The 20,399-nt window shown below is 42.0% G+C and overlaps 5 protein-coding genes across 7 annotated transcripts; 3 read left to right on the top strand and 2 right to left on the bottom strand.

Annotated features, from left to right (window-relative positions):
* Positions 1-3,002: 3,002 nt before the first annotated feature.
* On the top strand, positions 3,003-6,139 carry LOC108137757 (regucalcin). Of its 2 annotated transcripts, none has more exons than XM_017259658.2 (3): positions 3,003-3,108; positions 4,827-5,545; positions 5,861-6,139. In XM_017259658.2, the coding sequence occupies exons 2-3, from the start codon at positions 4,827-4,829 to the stop codon at positions 6,051-6,053; spliced, it is 912 nt and encodes a 303-aa protein (XP_017115147.1). In that variant the 5' UTR covers positions 3,003-3,108; the 3' UTR covers positions 6,054-6,139. The 2 variants fall into 2 exon arrangements, with proteins under 2 accessions (XP_017115147.1, XP_017115146.1); XM_017259657.2 differs by lacking the exon at positions 3,003-3,108 and adding an exon at positions 4,321-4,404.
* A 595-nt stretch (positions 6,140-6,734) lies between these two features.
* LOC108137610 (chromatin accessibility complex 16kD protein) lies at positions 6,735-7,344 on the bottom strand. Its single transcript, XM_017259384.2, has one exon. The coding sequence runs from the start codon at positions 7,270-7,272 to the stop codon at positions 6,883-6,885; it is 390 nt and encodes a 129-aa protein (XP_017114873.1). The 5' UTR covers positions 7,273-7,344; the 3' UTR covers positions 6,735-6,882.
* A 518-nt stretch (positions 7,345-7,862) lies between these two features.
* Positions 7,863-10,630, top strand: LOC108137753 (LSM12 homolog A). The gene is made up of 5 exons (XM_017259653.2): positions 7,863-8,518; positions 9,315-9,445; positions 9,505-9,621; positions 9,691-9,822; positions 10,440-10,630. The coding sequence occupies exons 1-5, from the start codon at positions 8,374-8,376 to the stop codon at positions 10,566-10,568; spliced, it is 654 nt and encodes a 217-aa protein (XP_017115142.1). The 5' UTR covers positions 7,863-8,373; the 3' UTR covers positions 10,569-10,630.
* A 423-nt stretch (positions 10,631-11,053) lies between these two features.
* On the top strand, positions 11,054-12,734 carry LOC108137647 (pleiotropic regulator 1). The gene is made up of 2 exons (XM_017259473.2): positions 11,054-11,260; positions 11,324-12,734. The coding sequence occupies exons 1-2, from the start codon at positions 11,148-11,150 to the stop codon at positions 12,651-12,653; spliced, it is 1,443 nt and encodes a 480-aa protein (XP_017114962.1). The 5' UTR covers positions 11,054-11,147; the 3' UTR covers positions 12,654-12,734.
* LOC108137645 (ubiquitin carboxyl-terminal hydrolase 7) lies at positions 12,726-19,878 on the bottom strand. Of its 2 annotated transcripts, XM_017259471.2 has the most exons (5): positions 19,380-19,878; positions 18,952-19,063; positions 17,543-18,903; positions 15,812-17,209; positions 12,726-15,695 (listed from the first exon to the last, which is right to left on the bottom strand). In XM_017259471.2, exons 3-5 carry the CDS (start codon positions 18,842-18,844, stop codon positions 14,946-14,948), a joined length of 3,450 nt encoding a protein of 1,149 aa, XP_017114960.1. In that variant the 5' UTR covers positions 18,845-18,903; positions 18,952-19,063; positions 19,380-19,878; the 3' UTR covers positions 12,726-14,945. The 2 variants fall into 2 exon arrangements, with proteins under 2 accessions (XP_017114960.1, XP_017114959.1); XM_017259470.2 differs by having other exon boundaries at positions 17,543-19,066.
* Positions 19,879-20,399: the final 521 nt, after the last annotated feature.

Genomic DNA, 20,399 nt, shown 5'->3' with positions numbered 1-20,399 from the left:
TGTTAACTTTTCACTCCAGTTCTTGCGCACTTAGCCTGGTTCCACTCCAGTTTTTGCGCACTGGTTCCTGGTTTCACTTCATTTCTGCACACCTTCTGTTAAAAATCTTAACATCTGCGGAAATGCACTCATTTTTCAACACCACTCATTTGAGAAATGTAAAAATTGTTTTTAAATTTTAGGAAGGGAATTGAACATTATTAATTTTTAAGACCCTTTGTTGCCGTCAGCCCTGAGCTAATGACTAGTTTTTCCATTGTAATAAACAATGTAATGAATTAAAACAAAACAAATCAATCAACTCCATTGTTTGGAAAATAAGGAATGTTAGTACCAAAATAAATTTAGTTCAGTAAATATTGTGTAATTAGAACCAATGTTTGGAAAGTAAAGTAAAATAACATATTAGTTAATTGTATTGTTCAATTCCTTATAAACTACTATCAACTTAGGCTGATTAAAGGAACCTTAACTATTGGGAAATCAGGGGTGGACACATTATACAATTTAACAAAATATTCAATAAATCTTTAAATTTTCAGAGTCCATGTAATTTGTGACCCTGAGAACAAATAATTAGCGCAAAGCTGGCGACGAGAAAGATTCCTTGAAAAAACAGATAAATATCATAATTTTTTCCTTTTTGGCATTATTACCTAAATTAACCCCCTTATCAAAAAACATTAGCCTTACTTTACTTGTAGATTTAGTTAAAATCCACATTTTATGCTTTAAGACTTTTAGACTTCTGCCTTCTCACTATCATTTTAAAATTAGCGCACAATGAACGTGGCCTAGTTGGCTCAACAGGACTCTTACAGATATTTCAGAAAATTATCAAATGCAAACAAATTTTTGACAAAAGTCGCCCACCTCTAATCGGAACCGAAATCGATAGAATGTATCGAACTTTGTGCCGAAGTTGCCAGAAACTTCGAAAGCATCATGGTCTTCCCTGCATCCATCGATTATTTGAAAGAACCGCCAAGATGAAGAACGCCCCTGTCTTAGGAAGCAACTAACAGAGGAGCTAACATAATGTTTAGTAGGTGGCAGTGCTGTTAGGCGCCAGCTGAGCACACGTTTTTGTTGAAATTTTTATCTTTTCGTCTTCGTTTTGTTTATTGATTATTTTGCTTAATTGAACTGCAGTTAATTGCCCCCGTAAATTATCTCAAGTAAGTAACCACAAGATGGGAGGTGAAGCGAAGCCGCTGCAACTCTGGCTAATTTGCACAAATATCATGGCCTTGACATAGAACAGGGGCAATAACACAATTGATGAACGCCGCACAAAAAGAAAACAAAAACCGGTCCAGCAACAACAAATAGCAATCAGTTTAGGCTTTCTCTTTGCATCATTATTCTATGTTTAAAGATAACGGAATTTAGGCTTTATTTATTTTCTTTATGCATTTTAATTTACTTCAAACATTAAAAAACTAATTTTTAATAATTTAGTATTGTTTAGTACTAAATTCTGGGGAAAAAAAACTATTAATAAAATAACTTAAAAATTTAGGAAAATAATTACGACAAGACTGTCTGACTATATATGTTCTGTTTTATAAACCTTAAGTTTCTACTGTTAAATCTTATTTTCATTTATTTGTTTTCATGTCTCCTGGAATTCGTTAATAAATTTCCAATCTATTGACATTCAGAGCTAAAAAATGTAGGGAAAAAAAGTTTGTTTAATGCCAGAGAAAATTAAAAATAATGTTGCACTTTTTGTTTTTAAATTTAGGTATTTTTAATAAATCAAAATTATAAAACAAAGGGTACAATTTTTGTGTTAACGTTTTACCCCCTCTGTATTTGATTTATTGAAAAAACCATAATTTGCGTCGACCCTAGCGAATTTGGATTGTAAATAGTTGTACTTATGTACCTTATCATTGGACAGGCAGGCGAACAAATATGCCCATAAATCTTGAAGCAATTAATTAAAGAGCAATTTAAATTTAAAGTCACGATCGAAATAGAATAGCCCAGTCAGGAGTCAACTGGGGTGACACCGCCCGCCGATAAGAGGTCTACACACTTAGGCCTCAAGATTTGGATTCGGACTCAGCTATGGTCCAATTCCCCCGCCACCTCCACCTCTAGTTCCACCTCCAGTTCCACCTCCACATCCTCCCATTCCACGGTTCTAGCAGTGCAAAGAGCAGTGAAAGATGGGCCATAAATAACCAGTGGAGATCATGTGGGGAGCTGATACCACCAGCCATCCTTTTGTATCCCAGGCACAGTGGCTTGCATGCGATTTATCGCCACCCGCTGCAACTTATCACTCTCCCAGCGGAAGCATAGAAATTCGCTAAAAACAAAATAAACAAAATTAATAACTATAAAACAATGCAAATCAAATTTTTCAAAATTTCTTTTATCGCCTTTCGCCCACACGGAATTTAACCACGCCCACTCCTGTGCAGTTTGCACTACCAAAGTCAGCTTTCTTGGTTAACCCCATAATACCCTTTAACAATCTGGGCGCTATATGTTCTCATTCCTATATATCTCTGTGCTTTTTTTTTTTGTTTTACAACAAATATGTAAATTTATCTAACAGATTTCAAAAGATTATCTAAATTCATTTCATTTTTATTTTAATAGAAAAAAAAATTAACACGTATAATAAAAAGCTTCCTAAAATATTTGGCAATATCAAATAACAAAACATATTTTTTAGAATATTTTAATAAATGTCCCAATAATCCTATTCACAGTTTAACATTAAATTGTTTGACCTTTGGCTTACTGAAAATGGCTAGTCATTATCGAAACTATTTCGCCCTAAGCTGTGTTGTTTGTTGAACATTATTTGAGTTTCAAGAAGCTGCGACCGTTGTCAGCGGGTTAATTTGCCAGTTGCCGGCTTGTGTTATCAGGCCGGGTTATCCAGCCCTCCAATTGCCCGCTTATCAGCCCACAAAGGGGCGGCGGGGCATTAGGTCTGGGCAAGATTGTTTGTCACGCCCGTGCCGGCTGGGGTATATAAGATTTCGGGCGGATCGGGTGAAATTCAGTTTGAACGCGTCACTCGACGGAGCCGTGTCCAAGGATTCTCTTTCTCTTTTGCCATCCCAAGCAAATACTTCGTTGAAGGTAGGTCCTCTTGGGAATCCTTTCTATTTTTGTGCCTATTTTTTTCGTGTGCTAAAGTGATTTTAAATGAGAATGTTTGTGGTCCTTGAAATAATTTTCAAATCCTACTTTACATGTGTTAATAAAAGGAATTTAAACTCAATTGTAAGGGATGTTAAAATAAAATAAATATTCAACAAAATTAAAATCCTTAAAGTGAATAAAGAAAAGTCCTGTAATATTGATGAATTAAAAAATCAAACATTAAAGTCTCTGTCTAGCATTTAAAACAAAAGAATAAAAAAAAATTGAGAGTAAAAAAGGATGTGTTAAAGGTTTACAATGAAAGACTAATTCATTTAATAATAAAAGACAAAATCTTAAAAGTCTAAGGTAAAGTCGTAATTTTTTTTATTTAAAGAGAAATACGAATTAAAGGCGTCCTATTTCTTCTGAAAAGAATGTAGTTTTGGATCGAATTTAAGGCACTGCACCCACTGTGCCATTTACATGTGTCCGATAACAGAAGTCCCTGCCCCTAAACATCTCTTTAAAGTTTAAACTTGACCAATTCAATAACACCGGCAGCCGCCGCTTCGACAACAAAAGTCAATTAAAAAAGCCACAACAAACAATGCTAAATGGCAAGCGTAATCAGAGTTAAAAATTAATCGCGACATCAGGTTGTTTTTTTAGTTGTTGCTTCTGCTGAGTAAGTGAAGGGCATGACGTCACAAGAGCAGCTGCATCGCACAGTGGAAATCCTGACAAATCTTAAAATGTTCAAAGGCAACACTTTGTATTTCATTCAATACTGTTTAGAAATTATTATTGTTTAATATACCTATACATTTATTTATTTTGTTGGAGCAGAGTAATTTTTTTTTATTTACTTAAAGCCATTGTAACGAATTCTTTTAAGTAAAAGTCACAATTTTATTAGCATCTAAAATACAAAATATTTGACAAAAAGTTGACTCCTGAAACAAACGTTTGGAAGTAAAAGAAATATAAAAAAAAATTTCTTTCAAATCGTACATTGATCTACTCTTCCACTGTGCATCGGCGGCCTGTGGAAAAAAAAAATTGAACTTAAAAACATGGAAATGGAAATAAACTTGCGGTTGTGTTCCGCTTACAATGATGCCGGTTCTCAGCTAATGTCAAGCCCCTGGCTTCGAGGTAATAAAAGCCTTACCCGTCAACGGCTTAAGCTTCAGTTTTGCATCGGTAGCCCAGAAAGCCAGACCCACGAGCACAATGTTTCGACCGACGCTACTGATTCCAGTGGCTATAGCGTACCTCTTTGGACTAACGGTAGTGAATCTCTATAAGTAGTGCAAGTGCCCCTTAGTAAAACCCTATAAGGTTTTATAACAATCCTTTCAAAGAAAGCTATAAAATATGGTGCTTCGAGTTCGATCTACGTTTTTAAACCATCTTCGGATTTTTTGTTTATTCTTATGTACAACATAAAAATCTGTTTTGTGAACGCAGTGAAAAATAGTCAAAATGACTTAAAAATAAAATGTCAAATTTAAGTACTTTAGGTTGAGTGTTATAGTCTAGCTCTCACGAAAACGGATAATTTTTTAATCCCATTTAACACGCCAAATACATTAAAAGAATTTTTTTTAAATACTTTTCTATTTTAAATAATTAAATCATTAGTTCCACAATAATGATGTGTGAATATATCTACAATATATAGAAATTGCACTTGTCCTATTTTTGCACAGATGTCGTACAAGGTTGAACCGCTGCCCGATTCGTACGCCGGTCTGGGCGAGGGTCCCCACTGGGATGTGGCCAGGCAGAGCCTGTACTACGTGGACTTGGAGGCCGGCAGCCTGCTGCGCTACGATTACGGGCAGAACAAGGTCTACAAGGCGAAGATCGAGGGCGAGACTTTGGCCGGATTTGTGCTGCCGGTGGAGGGACGTCCACAGGAGTTCGCCGTGGGCTGTGGCCGCCGTGTGGTGATCGTCAACTGGGATGGCGTTTCCACCAGCGCCAAGGTGGTACGCACCCTGTTCGAGGTGCAGCCGCTGATGGACAAGAACCGGCTGAACGATGCCAAGGCTGATCCGCGGGGTCGCTTCTTTGGCGGCACCATGCGCTACATTGGCGATGAGTTCGAGTTCCGTCACGGCGAGCTGTACCGCTGGGAGGCCGGCGGCCAGACTTCGGTGATCAAGGGCGATGTGGGCATCTCCAATGGACTGGCCTGGGACGAGAAGGCCAAGAAGTTCTACTACATCGACACCACCGACTACGAGGTGAAGTCGTACGACTACGACTTCGACACCGGCGTGGCCACCAATCCCAAGGTGATCTTCAACCTGCGCAAGAACAGTCCCAAGGACCATTTGCTGCCCGATGGACTGACCATCGATACCGAGGGCAATCTCTATGTGGCCACCTTCAATGGCGCCACCATCTTCAAGATTAATCCCAAGTGAGTTCGAATTTTGGGATCCTAAAACCTTGTGTCCTCACATCCTTAAACATTTTTTTTTATGTTAACTAAGTTATATCCTTGATTAAATCTTTAGGTTTAACCTTATTTTTAAAGATATTTTCCTAGGTTCTGACAATCTTAAACTAGCTTATCTTGTAAAGTTTCCTACTAAATCATGGGATAAAGATTTTTTCCTTTTATAATAGATTTTGCAAAAAAAAAAAAATTATTTTAATCCGACACTCTTGCTCATTAATTTTATTTAATCAATCTATTTTATTAACTAATTTATTTGTAAATTCTCCATTGCAGCACTGGCAAGATCCTTTTGGAGATCAAATTCCCCACCAAACAAATCACCTCCGCCGCCTTTGGTGGTCCCAACTTGGACATCCTGTACGTGACCACCGCCGCCAAGTTCGATCAGCCTGCTCCCGCTGGCACCACCTACAAGGTGACTGGCCTGAACGCCACCGGATTCCCAGGCGTCAACTTGAAGGTCTAGGAGCTGCAATCTCTATACTTAGCCCACAGTATAATGTACCAATCGAATCCAAGTGCAATTATATGTTATACATTTTAAACTTTTAACTTTCGAATTTGGTTATTTCTTTCTGGAAGAAAAGGGTGTTCAAATTTAAAAAAAAAAACTTGGAGGGTAATTAACACGTTCATATCATAAATTAATATATAGGTAGTTTAACAATAACTCCGATTAGTAGTGACTAATTCGAAATGAAAATAGGGCACGTATTTGCCCTTACGAGACATGATTTATGAGTGAATTTTGACGATATGCCATATGGATAAATTAGATTCGAAAATATAGGCAGATAGTTTTAAGAGGACCAATCAAAACTAATTTTATAAAATTGACAAACTACTGAAGATCAGATAAATAACGGTTAGGTAACATAGTATCCAGAATAAATGTTTAATGGATCGCTTATATATTCCCAGATTTAAAGTTAATTCTTACAATTTATATAGCAATTATACAGATAATCGGTTGATTTTGCTTAGTTTGGCTAAAATTTGTTTATATTGCCATCATTTGCGATTGCAATCTTTGCTAGGTTTAATTCTTGATCACTATTAACTTTTAATCATTTTAAATAAATATATTTATTATGATAGACTTCAATAATGGTTTATCAAACGCAGACACTCCGCAATCATTCGGTCATTTGGAGGACATAATGCTCATATTCTTTATTAATCAGGAGTTATAAATTTACAATCATTTACTTATCGGCTAGCCTAAACTAAGCATTAAAATCAGTCAGTGGACGACGGGTCAGGCAACTCGATGGCCATGTCCATGTCAAGTCCATTTAGTCATCCGACTCCGATCCGGATTCGGAATCGTCATCGTCGCTGCCGGCGGAGCGGTTTAATCGTAACATCTCCTGAAACTCGTGCACCCGGATCTTCTCCGGCACGATCTGCAGCAGGAACTCGAGGTTCTTGCTCTTGTTGACCAGTTGGGAAAGATGCTCGTACTTGAGCGTCTCGCCCGGTTGCTGGCGGAAAGCATCCGCATACGCCTCGCCCGCCAAATGCCGGACGAACAGTTCCGTGCACTTGGTCATCAGGAAGAGCACCTCGTTGGTTATCAATCCCGTGTCCATGGAGCTCTTCATGATGGTCCGCACCCGGCTGAGGGGCAGGAATGTATCGGCATTGGGCTGCCTTTCCACGGGATTTGCTTTGGGTTCCACCATTATTATTATTATTGTTCCGTTTACTTCGTTTGCTTCGCTTGGGTCTTATCAGGGCTGGGGTGTAAGCAAATTTTGAAAACAGTTTGTCAGCCCTTATACTATCGATAACAGCTGACTATCGCATAGACAACTAATTGCTGGCATTTTTGGATTTTTCCAAAAATTCTCGACTTTGAGATACCCTTTGCTCAACAAAAAAGAACGTATGCTTACATATATATGTTTAATTAAAACTTCTTCAACTAATTTTAAAAGGCTGCATTCACCAGAACAGCAATCACTGATCAAATTGTTCTGATGAATCCATCTTAAAAGTAAACTCTTTCCAAACTGTCAGTGCTATGGTATTTCAAATGTCTATTGTTACCCTTAAATATACATGTTGCCAATAGTTTAGTTTAATTTTCGTTATTTTCATCTTCTTTTGTTTATTTTTAATAATGTTTTAAATTTGAATTTAAAATCCGATAAGCAAAATCCTTTTCATTTGTGGCGCAGCATTCGATATTCAACAAACCCATCGGAGCAGCAGGCGTTGCCAGACTGCGAGAAGACGATGAATATCGAAACTATCGCTGCGCGGCATGTGCAACACTGCGTTTTCTGCTGCCCCCTTTTGGCTGTTGTTTCGTGTGTTGACCAATAAATTTTTCGCATATTTTTTCCACTTTTCAATTACCAAACTTCAAGAGGCGCCAACGCAGTCTGTCGAACGCCAGCTAACCAAATAGTGAGCGCGTTTTTGGCCTATTCAAGTGAACAAGTGACAGGAGCAGGAGCAGGATCTCGACCAGATCGCCAGGAAGCGACATTTGCAGAGCGCAGCGGTTCAAGTGAAAGCAAGAGAGAGAGAGAGAGAGAGACAGAGCGGTAGAGTGAGCGAGAGAGCAAGCGTAATCCTGTCCAGAAATCGGGAATCCTTGGCCAAGCAGCTACTCCTTGATTTGCGTCGTCTTTGTTTGTGCAACGTTGTGTAAACAAGCGGAACATCCCGGTTAACGGAAGGCATCAAGTCCACAGCCACATTCGCATCCAGATCACCATATCCACACAGATTGTGGGTGCAGTTTTCCAGTTGGCCCATCTTACCAACAATTAAAAATGGCCGCTGCCGCTGGGAGCGCAGTGAATGCAGTGAACGACTGCTTCAGCATCGGATCCACAGTCGTCTGCACGACCTGTTTCAATGAGGAAGTGGAGGGCGAGGTGCTGGCCTTCGATCACAACACAAAGATGCTTATCCTGAGTATCCTTTTGCAAAGAACAAACAAACGCGCGCAGCAATCACACACAAGTTGCTGGAATAACACCTGCTTTCCAGGTGAAAGTGGCAGCTTTCCTTTCGTTTATATAACGTATAGGGATCATTTTCTTCTATATCTGTCCTGAGTTAAAGTTAAATGCGCATTAATCGTTTATCACTCTTAATTGATTAAAGCTTATCACTCATTCAGAACAAATGGCTTCTCCTGAATTAAAACTGAATCATACTTGTGAATCATTTTCGATCACAGCAGATCCTAAAGTATACTTTAGCAGACATTTTGAAGCTACACTATTATTTATTTCCTATTATTTATGTAACAGTTTTCACAAATCCTCCAAAACTTGGTTGATCATGCCTTTAGTTTAATACTTTAAAACCCAGTACTTTAGTTTATAGCTTTACCGACCTGAAATCACATAAACAATAATTGTATGATCAATTGACAATGAAACATTCATAAACTTTATCACCTATTAGAAATGTACGAACTTATTTCTTTCATAGATCATTTTCGATCTTTATGTTCGGTCACTCGGTGTTTAATCATTGAAAACTTCTCTCTTCTTTTAATAAGTTACTTGTTGCTAACACTTGGCTTCTAATTTATCTCATAAATGCACTTAACTTTGCACAAAGTTTCCCACAGGAAATAACTTATGCCTTATCAGCCCAACCTCAATTACTTTTGCCTGACTATTTGGTTTTCCGTACATCGTATATCTCTGCCCTCTCCCTTTTCCCCTTTTCCTCTTTCCTTTTTTTTTGAACCATAAAGAATGCCGATCCAAGTCCACGGAGGAGCTGAGTGATATCTACGTGATGAACCTCTCGCTTTGCAGCAACGTACAAGTGGTCAAGGAGTGCAACGGCAACTTTGATGATCCGCAAAAGCTCAACCTGGAACAGGTACGCAATGAACACTTTTCTTTTGCCCACATGTCAGACTCAATCTTCACGTTTTACAGGTGAAAATGCGACTGCGGAAAACAGTAGAGCGAAGACAGGACTACCTGAAGTCCAAGAACGCGGATGTCAGTCCAGAGGCACAGGAGCTTTATAGAGCGATAGCCAAACAATACGGGGTAAATTAGCCTTTTAAACGCTCCCACTGATAACTCAATTTTACTCTTCATATGTCGTGTGTTTGGCAGTACAATGAAGTCTCCTGGCAGGGACTGAACATACAAATCCTGAACGAAGTCACCATCTCGCCGCCGTACCGAGTGGACAACGTGGTGTCCAGCTCGAACAACGAAACTTCATGCAACTACATCAAGCGCATCGTAAGCAATTCTCGAGTCGGACAAACTGTCATAGCTTAAAAGTCAAGCTTGCTAAAGTCTAGAAATGTTTGGTTTTTCATTCAAACTATTCTCAACTTATTAAGCTAAAAGCCATACAATTATTTATACACAGTCTAACTAACAGATCAATTTTTTAAAGCTACATTTGCTTCTTAAAAAAAAAGAAATTAAATCAATGTAACACATGCATTCTAATTAGAATTTAAATATATATCAAGTTGGTCTAATTGAAAGTCAGATTGAAAAGATACAGCTTTTGGTTTAGGGTTAGTAAATGGAACGCGAAGAAGTGATAAGCATAACGGTATATAAAACTAACGGCTTATTTGTTTCTTCTGCGGATATAAAACAAACAATTGCTGTCAAAAAAGTAGCAACTTAATGTAGACTTCGGCCAAATTAAAAAAAAGATCTAAATAAAAACGAAGTGACAAACTTGATTTTAAGAAAAAATGTTTAAGCTAACATCGCCTTTATTTGTTTATAATATACTATGTCACGTTAGAAGTTGTAAAAACTAGAAGTTTTTGGGTCACATTGTTGTTTTGTTAGATTACCAGATAATAAACTAATCGAATATCCTTTTTAATCTCTAGATCAAACAGTTCTTCAACACGAGGCCATCGCCGGTTCCAGAAAGCGGAGCTGCGGCCAGCACCTCATCACCATCGGTGTCTCCCACGTCCTCATCTCTTGCATCTGGATCACCGGTCCCCGCAAACTAATAATAAACTGAAAAGAAAAAAAAATAAACAAAACAAAAAACAGAAATGTGCTTCAAAAAGGACATCCCATTTGTTTTTCATCTTTTAGTGGGTTAGGGGAAAGTATTAAAAGTTTTTATTTGTATTCATCGAAGGGCTGTCATACGTATGTTATTTAGGTAACAATTAAAACAAATTTGTTTTCAATTGAACTCATTTGTATCTATAAAAAAAAAGTATTGATATTTCTTATCAACTTTTGCACTATTTACCAAAAACACATACGACTTAGAGCGCTGTTAAAAACAGACAGACTAGACTGGTAATAATACTGGTCTTAAGATTTATAAATAAGAGATTTAAAAGTACAACTTTAATTTAAACAACTTTTAAATTCAAACAAAAATTATATTTGTCTCAAAAACAGCTAGTTAAAAAAAAAACGGTCACAATTGGCTTGAAAATAGCTAGATGACAGCACTGTCGGCTTCTATCGATTGCCGATAACCGATAGTCCGGTAAATGGCTGTCGTGTTGCTGGGCCGCATTTTTTAATCATTTTTAGCTAATAAAATAAACAACAAACAACAGCCAATTGCCATGGAAGATGTGCAAAAACACAGCGTCCACACGCTAATATTCCGTTCCCTGAAGCGCACCCACGACCTGTTTGTCTCTAACCAGGGCAATCTGCCGGAGATCGACGACCGACTGTGAGTACTTGGGGCTGTGATGATTGTTCCGCTGGTTGGTAATCATTGCAATTCTTGGCACAGGGAAAAGCTGCGACGCTCCATCAAGGCCAAGGATAGCTATGGCCTGGTTCTCGACAAGGCGGTGAAGATCGGCGAGGCCAGGCGGGGATCAGGAGCCCAGATGCCGGGCGACAAGCCACTGGCCATCACCGACGGCACTACGGATGCCAGTGCCAGTGGTGCAGGAAGTCTGGTCAAATACAATCCCGGCGGAGGCAGAATAATGGAGAAGACAGCGCCCCTCGTCACCGGCAGTCACACATCCTTGGTGCGCGCCTCCCTGCCCAACAGCGCTGGGGAAAAGGGCGCCAATGGCACCACCAGTAACCTGCAACTGATACCCAAGAAGGCGCCCACCATACCCAAGCCCAAGTGGCACGCCCCCTGGAAACTGTCGCGCGTCATCTCCGGCCACTTGGGCTGGGTGCGCTGCATCGCCGTGGAGCCGGGCAACGAGTGGTTCGCCACCGGCGCCGGTGACCGGGTGATCAAGATCTGGGACCTGGCCAGTGGCAAACTGAAGCTATCGCTCACCGGCCATGTGAGCACGGTGCGCGGAGTGGCCGTCAGCTCGAAGCATCCGTATCTGTTTAGCTGCGGCGAGGATCGGCAGGTCAAGTGCTGGGATCTGGAGTACAACAAGGTCATTAGGCACTATCACGGTCACTTGTCCGCCGTCTATTCCCTGGCCCTGCATCCCACCATCGATGTGCTGGCCACCTCGGGCCGGGATTCGACTGCCCGCATTTGGGACATGAGAACGAAGGCGAATGTGCACACGCTGACGGGGCACACAAACACGGTGGCCAGTGTGGTGGCCCAGGCCACTAATCCCCAGATCATCACCGGCTCCCACGACTCCACGGTGCGGCTGTGGGATCTGGCCGCCGGCAAGAGCGTTTGCACGCTGACCAACCACAAGAAGTCCGTGCGCAGCATTGTCCTGCATCCGTCGCTGTATATGTTCGCCTCCGCCTCGCCGGACAACATCAAGCAGTGGCGCTGTCCGGAGGGCAACTTTGTGCAGAACATCTCCGGCCACACGGCCATCGTCAACTGCATGGCGGCCAACAACGATGGCGTGCTCGTGTCCGGCGGCGACAACGGCACCATGTTCTTCTGGGACTGGCGCACCGGCTACAATTTCCAGCGCTTTCAGGCACCCGTCCAGCCGGGCTCCATGGACAGCGAGGCGGGCATCTTTGCCATGTGCTTCGACCAGTCGGGCACCAGGCTAATCACCGCCGAGGCGGACAAGACCATCAAGGTGTACAAGGAGGACGACGAGGCCAGTGAGGAATCGCACCCGGTCAACTGGCGGCCCGAGCTGCTCAAGCGGCGCAAGTTCTAGAGAGTCCTAGTTTGTAAGCTCTAACCTAGACTATGTTTTTCCAAACGATTAACGATTAAATACTACGATTAATGACGCTCATTTCACTTTATTAATGCAGACGGATACATTTATGTAGATCATCATATAGGCCAACTAGGCCAACTTCTAACAGAAGGCTTAAACTTTGTATATTAGCTTAAAATATATAAAGCACTAATTCTCAGGTTCTAAATCCGTTTCAAAACATCCGATTTCAAATAAAGAAACATTTTATAGATTTGCGAAATAGACGTTTCTCTGTAAACCAACTTAAGATTCAACCGTATATTTTGGGTTTCATTTCAAGTGAATTGGGTAGTTTAAAAATGTTCTAAATAAGGGTTAAGGTTAAAGCTATATAGACAAGAATATGCCTGGAATATTTTTATTTAACAAGCGTATCCTTAGGTTTTAGTTAATTTCAAAAGGGAGTAATGTTTAGCTTAAGTTGAAACTCTGCAGATTCAGGTACATCCCAATAATCTTTGCTACTAAACAGTTGTTTCATTACAATGGTTAGATCTTTCCTTAAGTCGTTTTCCAAAAAAAAAAATTGGTTACATTACTCAAACTATTAAAAGGGAAGGCAAATAAAAGAAATACCCATGATCTTAATGTTTGAATAACAACTAAGAATATGCTGAAACCCTTCGACTGAAATATGCAACTAAACTGAAATTGTTGCAGCAAAAGATATTGACATATAGAAACATCCCATCTCGAATCCGATTTAACAATTTGTTGAAATCAAACAAAGTTTGTCACTTTCTAAGCCCAAGAAGAAACGACGAAATCCTCGCACTATTTGCACACATTTCAGTTGAATTCTTGGTATTTTATTCGTTTTTTGTTTGTTTTTTTTTTTTTGTACACATAAATAATTTGAATTATTTGCTGCATAAATAATAATAGCATAGTAAGTAATATATTATTAAAATATTGTTTTGTTGTGGGCTCTTCTCATTTAAATTGCTTTGCTTCTTCGTTTGTATCGGATCTCGGTTTCTTTTCTTTTACTATAGTTAACAAAGAAAAAGCACTAAACTGTGTATTATAGTAATTTATTAATTAATATTATGTTGTCTAGTCCTTTGCATATATATTTATCATTTCATGTTTAAAAATCACAAATAATTGTTTGAAACAAATCTTATATTTTTCATCTCCCTTTTCTGTCTGTCTCTTTCGATCTGCTGCTCGAATATATCAACTGTCCTGTCTCCATTTCCGTCTCTTTTCTTTTTGTTTTCTTTGTATCGTTTATCGCGACTTGATGACTTTTTGTTAATCGTTTGTTTCGTTTTAAGTTATACTTGTTACTTAGTTGCGTTTATTTGTTTACAGCTCTTTCTCTCGTATATTTATATATATATATATGTATCTTTTGTTGGTTTTTGCTTTATTATAAGTTTAGGTTCTTCCTTTATTTTCTTTTAGTTTTGGATTTTTGTTTCGCCTCCTCTTTTGTTACATACATATTGTGTTTGTTTTTTTTTTCGTTTTTTGTTTTTGAATGGGCGCAACTTGCAACGAACGCTTATTTACATTTAGACAAAAAGTAACCGATTCGTTCCGTTTCGAGTTCACTTCTGCCTGCGATTAAACAATTATGGATTAAGAATATTATAGCATAGAAAACACACACACACACGTAAAGGCCTAAGTCTAAATTGAAGTTCCAAGCAATAAGTCTGTTCACTTGTTGAGGACTCGATGCGAAAGCTGGATACTGTATACTCTATACTCTGGTCAGCACTTGGAAGCGGATTTGGATTCGGATTCAGATTCAGATTAGGAATCGAATGCGGAAACGGTACGGTATCGGTTCAAAAGTATTTAAGGAGGGAGCTGATGCTGGTGTGCGTGGCGTGCCAGTTCTTTAACGGCGGGGTGTTAATAAATAATATTTGATTTGACTTAGCATTTAGATTACAAAAAATAAACATTTTAAATTTAAATCATAGTTGGGGGGCGTGGGGTGGGTTTACGATTTTTGTGTGTGTGTTGGGGGGCGGTTCCGAAGAAGGGGCGTGGAAATGCGACTTCAAATTTTGTGTGTTTCACTTGGTTTAATTTTGAAGGACCACGTCCACGGCCACGGCCGTCAGCCGTCACGGCAAGCCTTCAATCCACTTCTTCATAATTCTTAACCACTTGGCCCACCCACCCTCCTTTCACTCCCAAAAACAGTTGCGCTCCTCTGCTCCTTAACCGGTTTACGGGCAGCCGTGTACCGCGTCCGAGTCGTCCGGCTCCGGAAAAAAACACCTCCTAGTTGTATATCTTGATGGCCTTCTCGGAAAAGTTGAGCGAGCTGCGCTTGCGCGATTTGTTGATGTGATCCAGACCGAAGAAGGGCAACTGGCCGCTGGTCCACGAGCGATACACCTCCAGGTCGATGGGCGTGTTGTCGTTCACATCCGAATTGTGGCCCATGGTGATCACGGAGAACTTGTAGTTCTCCCACTCCTTGTCCGGCACATTCAGTCGCTTCTGGATGCGTTGCTTCAGCGCCCCATACGGTTCGCCCTGGCGCGCCTTGGTGAGGAAGGGAACACCGAACGAGTTGTACAGCTCCTTGCTGAAGTGGGCCACTGGGATGAGGAACTCGTTCTCCGCCAGCTGCATCTCCTCCGCCGGCACCTCCTCGATGCGATAAGTCTTCTGGGCGCCCTGTGTGGTCGTGATCGACTCGCTGGTCTTCATCAGCGTGTCCAGCGGTATGTCATCCTTGCAGAGCGCCACTATCTTGTGATTGCTGACCTTCATCAGTCGCAACTTTCGGCGGCTGTTCTCCGCAAACGTAATCTTCTTGGCCGCCTCTTCCAACAGACCCTTAACCGTATCGTTCTTGTTCGGATAGAGCACCAGCTCCTTCTCGTCCTTGAGGTCGCTGCTCACCCAGACGCACTTGAATTGCTTCTTGTTGTCCAGCTCGTGGATGCTGAGCGACAGGCGCTGGTAGAAGATACGCTTGGGCGTGCTCTGCTTCGTGTACGATACCAGGTCCTTGATGGTGCCCTGTAGAAATGAGAAACGGGGAAAGCATCGTCAGTTGTTGAATACACAAAAACGTATTTCAAAGCCTGTGAGTGGAAGTTCAAATCTAATGAACTTGTGCATATCCATCCGCTCACCTTGAATGTGTAGGGCACAGCATTGCCTGCCGTCTCCTTGTAGTTGTTGATGCACATAAAGAACTGAAGCTTCTGCGGATCGGTGTTCAAGCGTTCGGCCACCGCATTGGTGAGCTGCTCGTAGTTGTAGCGGTTGGACAGCTCCAGCGTGAAGTCCGGCTCGTTGGGGTTGCACTTGTCGCTGAAGATGATCTCGATGCGGTAGACCAGATCGAGGAAGTAGTCCTCCACCGTGGGCAGGTCCAGTTTGGCATCAACGCACTCGCGCTCGAAGATGAGTATGTGGCCCTGGAGGTGATCTTGCGGTATGAACAGCACGCTCTCAATGGGCTCGCTCAGATTGGCCACCTTCTTGTCGGCGTACTCGTCGTAGATGGTCAGCTCGGTGTCCGGATCGAAGCCCAGTTTCCGGTTGACCTCCGGCACCAAATCGATCAGACGCCGGCTCTGCGGCTGCTGGGTGCAGCCAATGTAGTTTAGGCGCTTGTTTCGCGCATCGTAGTATTTGAGGAACAGCAGGACATCCGATTTGGGATTGAAAGGCGGCAGGGGAGCAGGACTTTCCGGCGAGGCCAGCTCAAGGAAGATGACCCAGGGCTTCTGTGACGTGGGTATCTGCTCGATGGTGCGCGATGCCTCCGCCTCGAAGTCAAAGTGCAAGAATTTCTGGGTCTGGGCCGTGCACATGTTCCAAATGCGCATGCGATCACGCGACACACCGAAGCCCTTAACAAACATATCCACCAGCTCGTCCACGGTCTGATTCTGTTTGAGCTTGAATGGCCGCTGATGGGTCTTCTCCAAGTCGAAGAGGCGACGCTTCTGCTGACCCTCGAAGTACTCCTCGAGAATGACGTGCACCGACACATAAAGATTGGCCTCGCTGCGCTCCTTTCGGCGCGCCATCTCGATGCGTTTCTCTAGGTCGAGTCGCTCTACCAGATCGCTGGATATCTCGCTCTCGGGAATATCTCCCAACACACGCTCCAGCTCCGACTGGCGGATGTAGACCAACATGTAGGCATTGCTGCACTTGGCATGGAACGAAATCTCATCGTCCATGCCGCCGTAGTTCTGTTCGATTGCCTCCTGCTTGCGGCAACTGGAGACGACGTCGTCGTCGAATTTAAACCAGCGCCCGTCCGCCTTTGGATTGATGAAGACCACATAGTGACCGCCATGGTTATCGCCAGAGTGAACCAGCACTGCGTGCAGAACGTAGTCCGCCGAGGTCTTTTCACCCTCTGCCAGGTAGCGATCCAGGTTGATCTGCTCGTAGAACTCGAAGCGATCGTTGTACTTGATCGAGCTGTCCGTGATGGGATCGTATTGGAAGCGCATCAAGTGCAGATGCAAGACGGGCGGGAATGACGTGAAGATGACGCCCTTGCTGGCCTCCTAAAAACAAAAGTTAATATTTGTATTATTTTGATTAGTCTGAAATAATCATTTTTGGCAGATGAAAATAATTAACTTGATTTCTGATCAATTGTTATGCATAAAAACAGAATAATATACAACAAGATAAAATAAAATTAAATAAATATTGAAAAATTAGTATTGAAATTTAACTAGATTGAAATTAAATAGATCTGAAATGTAGGCTTTATTTGCTTTGCAACAAAATAATACATTTTGAAAGTACAAACATGTTGAAGACCAAGATATGCATTCCTTTTTAAAGAACTACTCTTATTTGGGGTTGAGATCCCAAGTAGAATCGCGACTCACCTGCAGGCCGTGCACACCAGCATCGTATTTGTTGTCGCCCTCCAGCGTCTCGGAGGCCACGTAGTCCTGAAAGGATTCGTAGATGTTCTTCTTGTCCTTGATGTTCAGCTGAATGTCGTAGAAGGTCTCGTAGCGAGTGCTGTTGTAGTCGACATTCTTGCACTTGATGTAGGATGACATTTTGCCCTCGAACAGGCCCGGAATGGTGCCCTCCAGGCAGGTACCCTTCATCTTGGACTCCAGCTTGTCGAGCAGCACGCGCAGGAATTCCTGCACATCGTGCTGCATGAACGAGTCGAGTGTCTCCCAGCCAAAGGACTTGGTTAGCTTTTTGGTGCCCACGGGTCGGTCACCGAACTGCAGCTCATGGAACACCCGCTGCAGCGATAGTCCCACCGACTTGGTGCTATCATCAGCCTCCGTGGGAATACGATATACGGCCAATCTCAGGGAGTTGGTGAAATACAATGTCTGTAGCAGTGAGTTCATATAGCAGGTGGCGCCCTGATTCTTTAGGCCCACATAGCCAGTGTGCTTCTTTGAGTCCCACAGCACGCCATGTGGAGCATCCGCAATGACGTGAACCTCCAGTGTGATGCTGTTGTTGTGCACATAGCTCTTCTCCGCATCCTGCAGCTCCTGCCAGGTAATAAAGTTGGAGTAACCATAGTCATTCTCCTTTGAGTAGAACAAATGCTTAATGCGTGCCCGGGTGAAGGGCTGTGCGTCCGGCTTGTGGCACTTGAGACGCAGCTCGGCAATGGCATTGCACGACCAGGTGGGCGAATCGTTCTCCCCGTTGCACTGCAGAAAGAAGCCCAGAGCCCGATCATTGGGTATGACCATAATCTTCCAGGGCAGCATGCGTACATAGACCGGCGGCGATAGCCTCTGCGATTTCAGTTGACCCACATTCTCCACGGTGAAGGAAAACGTGGTCTCCGAACGGAACTGATCCTCCTTGGACTCATCGTCCATGCCCATGGCCTCGGCTTCCTGGCCAAAGGATGCGGAGCTACTGTCCGCCAGCAGTTGCTGTGGCGGCACATTACCGTTCTCGCTGGGCAATTGAGTGACTGCTCCCACGGCGTGCAATTGCGGCTGGATAAGATTCTTGAATTTGGGCAATTGGGGCGGCGAATTCTGCTGCTGCGGGGTCTGTTGTTGTTGCTGCTGCTGCTGCTGTTGTTGTTGTTGTTGTTGCTGCTGCTGCTGCTGCTGGAGGTCGCTGGTGAGGATCTCGACCTCTTGGGTGTCCTGGGTGTCCATTGCTTCAATAGACTGTTCTGTTTCTATTTCCATTTTACTCGGCACTTGAATGGTGCTGAAATCGGCGGCTCCTCCGCGGAGGATCGGAAACGCTATCGGAATCGTTATCGGGTATCGTCGTCTGGAGTATGGGGACTCACTGGAATTGGTTTACTGGACTACTGGATCACCGTTCCATCCGCTGGGCGGCGTTATCTCTCTCTCGCTCTCTTTCTGCTTCTTAGATTCCTTCTTTGGCTGGAAGTTGTTCTGCTGCTAGCAAAATAAAAAAAAAAACAATTTCTGTAACAAACATATTTCAAAACGCACAGACACACATTCACTCGCCCGCAAAGATAGATGTACATACATATATGCTTAAATAATGTAGGCCTGTTTTTTTTTTTTTTTGTGCAATGACTGGATGAAAAGTGTTTGCTTTTTTTTTGTGTTTTATGCAATTTGTTGCGGCCAGCGGCTAAAGAAGAAGTAGCAGCTTTAAATGCGTCGCCGCTTCTTCTTCCCACACGCACAAGCACAAGCACATGCACTTTTTTATGTATGTATATTTTGTATGTATGAAGCTTACCTTGCCTGTCAGTGCTGTCAAAAAAATATAAATAAATATATTTCTGTGCCGCTCGCTCTCCGCTCCCGATTGCGAATCGAATTGGGATGGTGCTGGGTGGACGTGGATGGTGGGCGGCAAGGGCGTCGAGCAGGTTGATGATCACAGGGTATCAAAATCGAACCGGACCGAACTTGCAAAAAATAAATTCTTTTCGTATTTCGCAGTGTGCGTGTGCTTTCTTTCCAACAATACACAAATACACTTCAATGGCATCCGTATATGTGTGTGTTTTTTGCCGTAGGCTGTCGGTGTGTGCGTTGCACGTCGCTTCTTTTTAAAATATCAATCAAGTTTTGCCGAAAACATAAATTTTGCCTTCGAGTTTGAATTGTCTGAATCTAAAAACAAACAGCTCTGACGTATTTTACACGGCACTGCATCGCCAGGTATCAATTAATATTTTCGCACACACATACACATGCAGCGCGCAGCTCGTGCAGCTGTCAAAAACGAAACGGCAGCACATGTTATCGGCGCCAGCAACGCTGCGCCTCACGCCCGTCACGCGGCAATCGATAACATTTTGGGCGGCGGGAATTGGCCAGAAGTAGCTAGATTTAGCCTTATAGTCTGTTTAGGCAGGCGGCGCATCTACATTAGCGGCAGGAAGTCGCATCAGTATATATTTATCTTCCATAATGAATAAAAGTGTTAAAAAGATACTGAATTGGTTGCTAATGTTTTAGATCAACATTTTAGATCTAATGAATACTGAAAATCGGGTTTAATAATTGTTGAAATGGGACAAATAAATACTTCCGACCAATATTTTCAATATTTTCCAAAGTATTTTTAAAGTACTTTAAGGAATTAAAAAAAAAAAAAAAACTTAGTGACTTGCTATAATTATATGATTTATTTTATTTATTTCTTTACTAAAAACATACATTTTGGTTTTAAAACATTTTAAACTAAATTCAAATCAATTAAATCACATTTTCACAGTTTTTTTTAAGTTACCAGTCGTTATTTCATTTC

This window comes from Drosophila elegans, unplaced genomic scaffold, assembly GCF_018152505.1.
Source record: "Drosophila elegans isolate 14027-0461.03 unplaced genomic scaffold, ASM1815250v1 contig_149, whole genome shotgun sequence".
Classification (NCBI taxonomy): domain Eukaryota; kingdom Metazoa; phylum Arthropoda; class Insecta; order Diptera; family Drosophilidae; genus Drosophila; species Drosophila elegans.
This window is presented reverse-complemented; position numbering and strand designations above follow the sequence as displayed.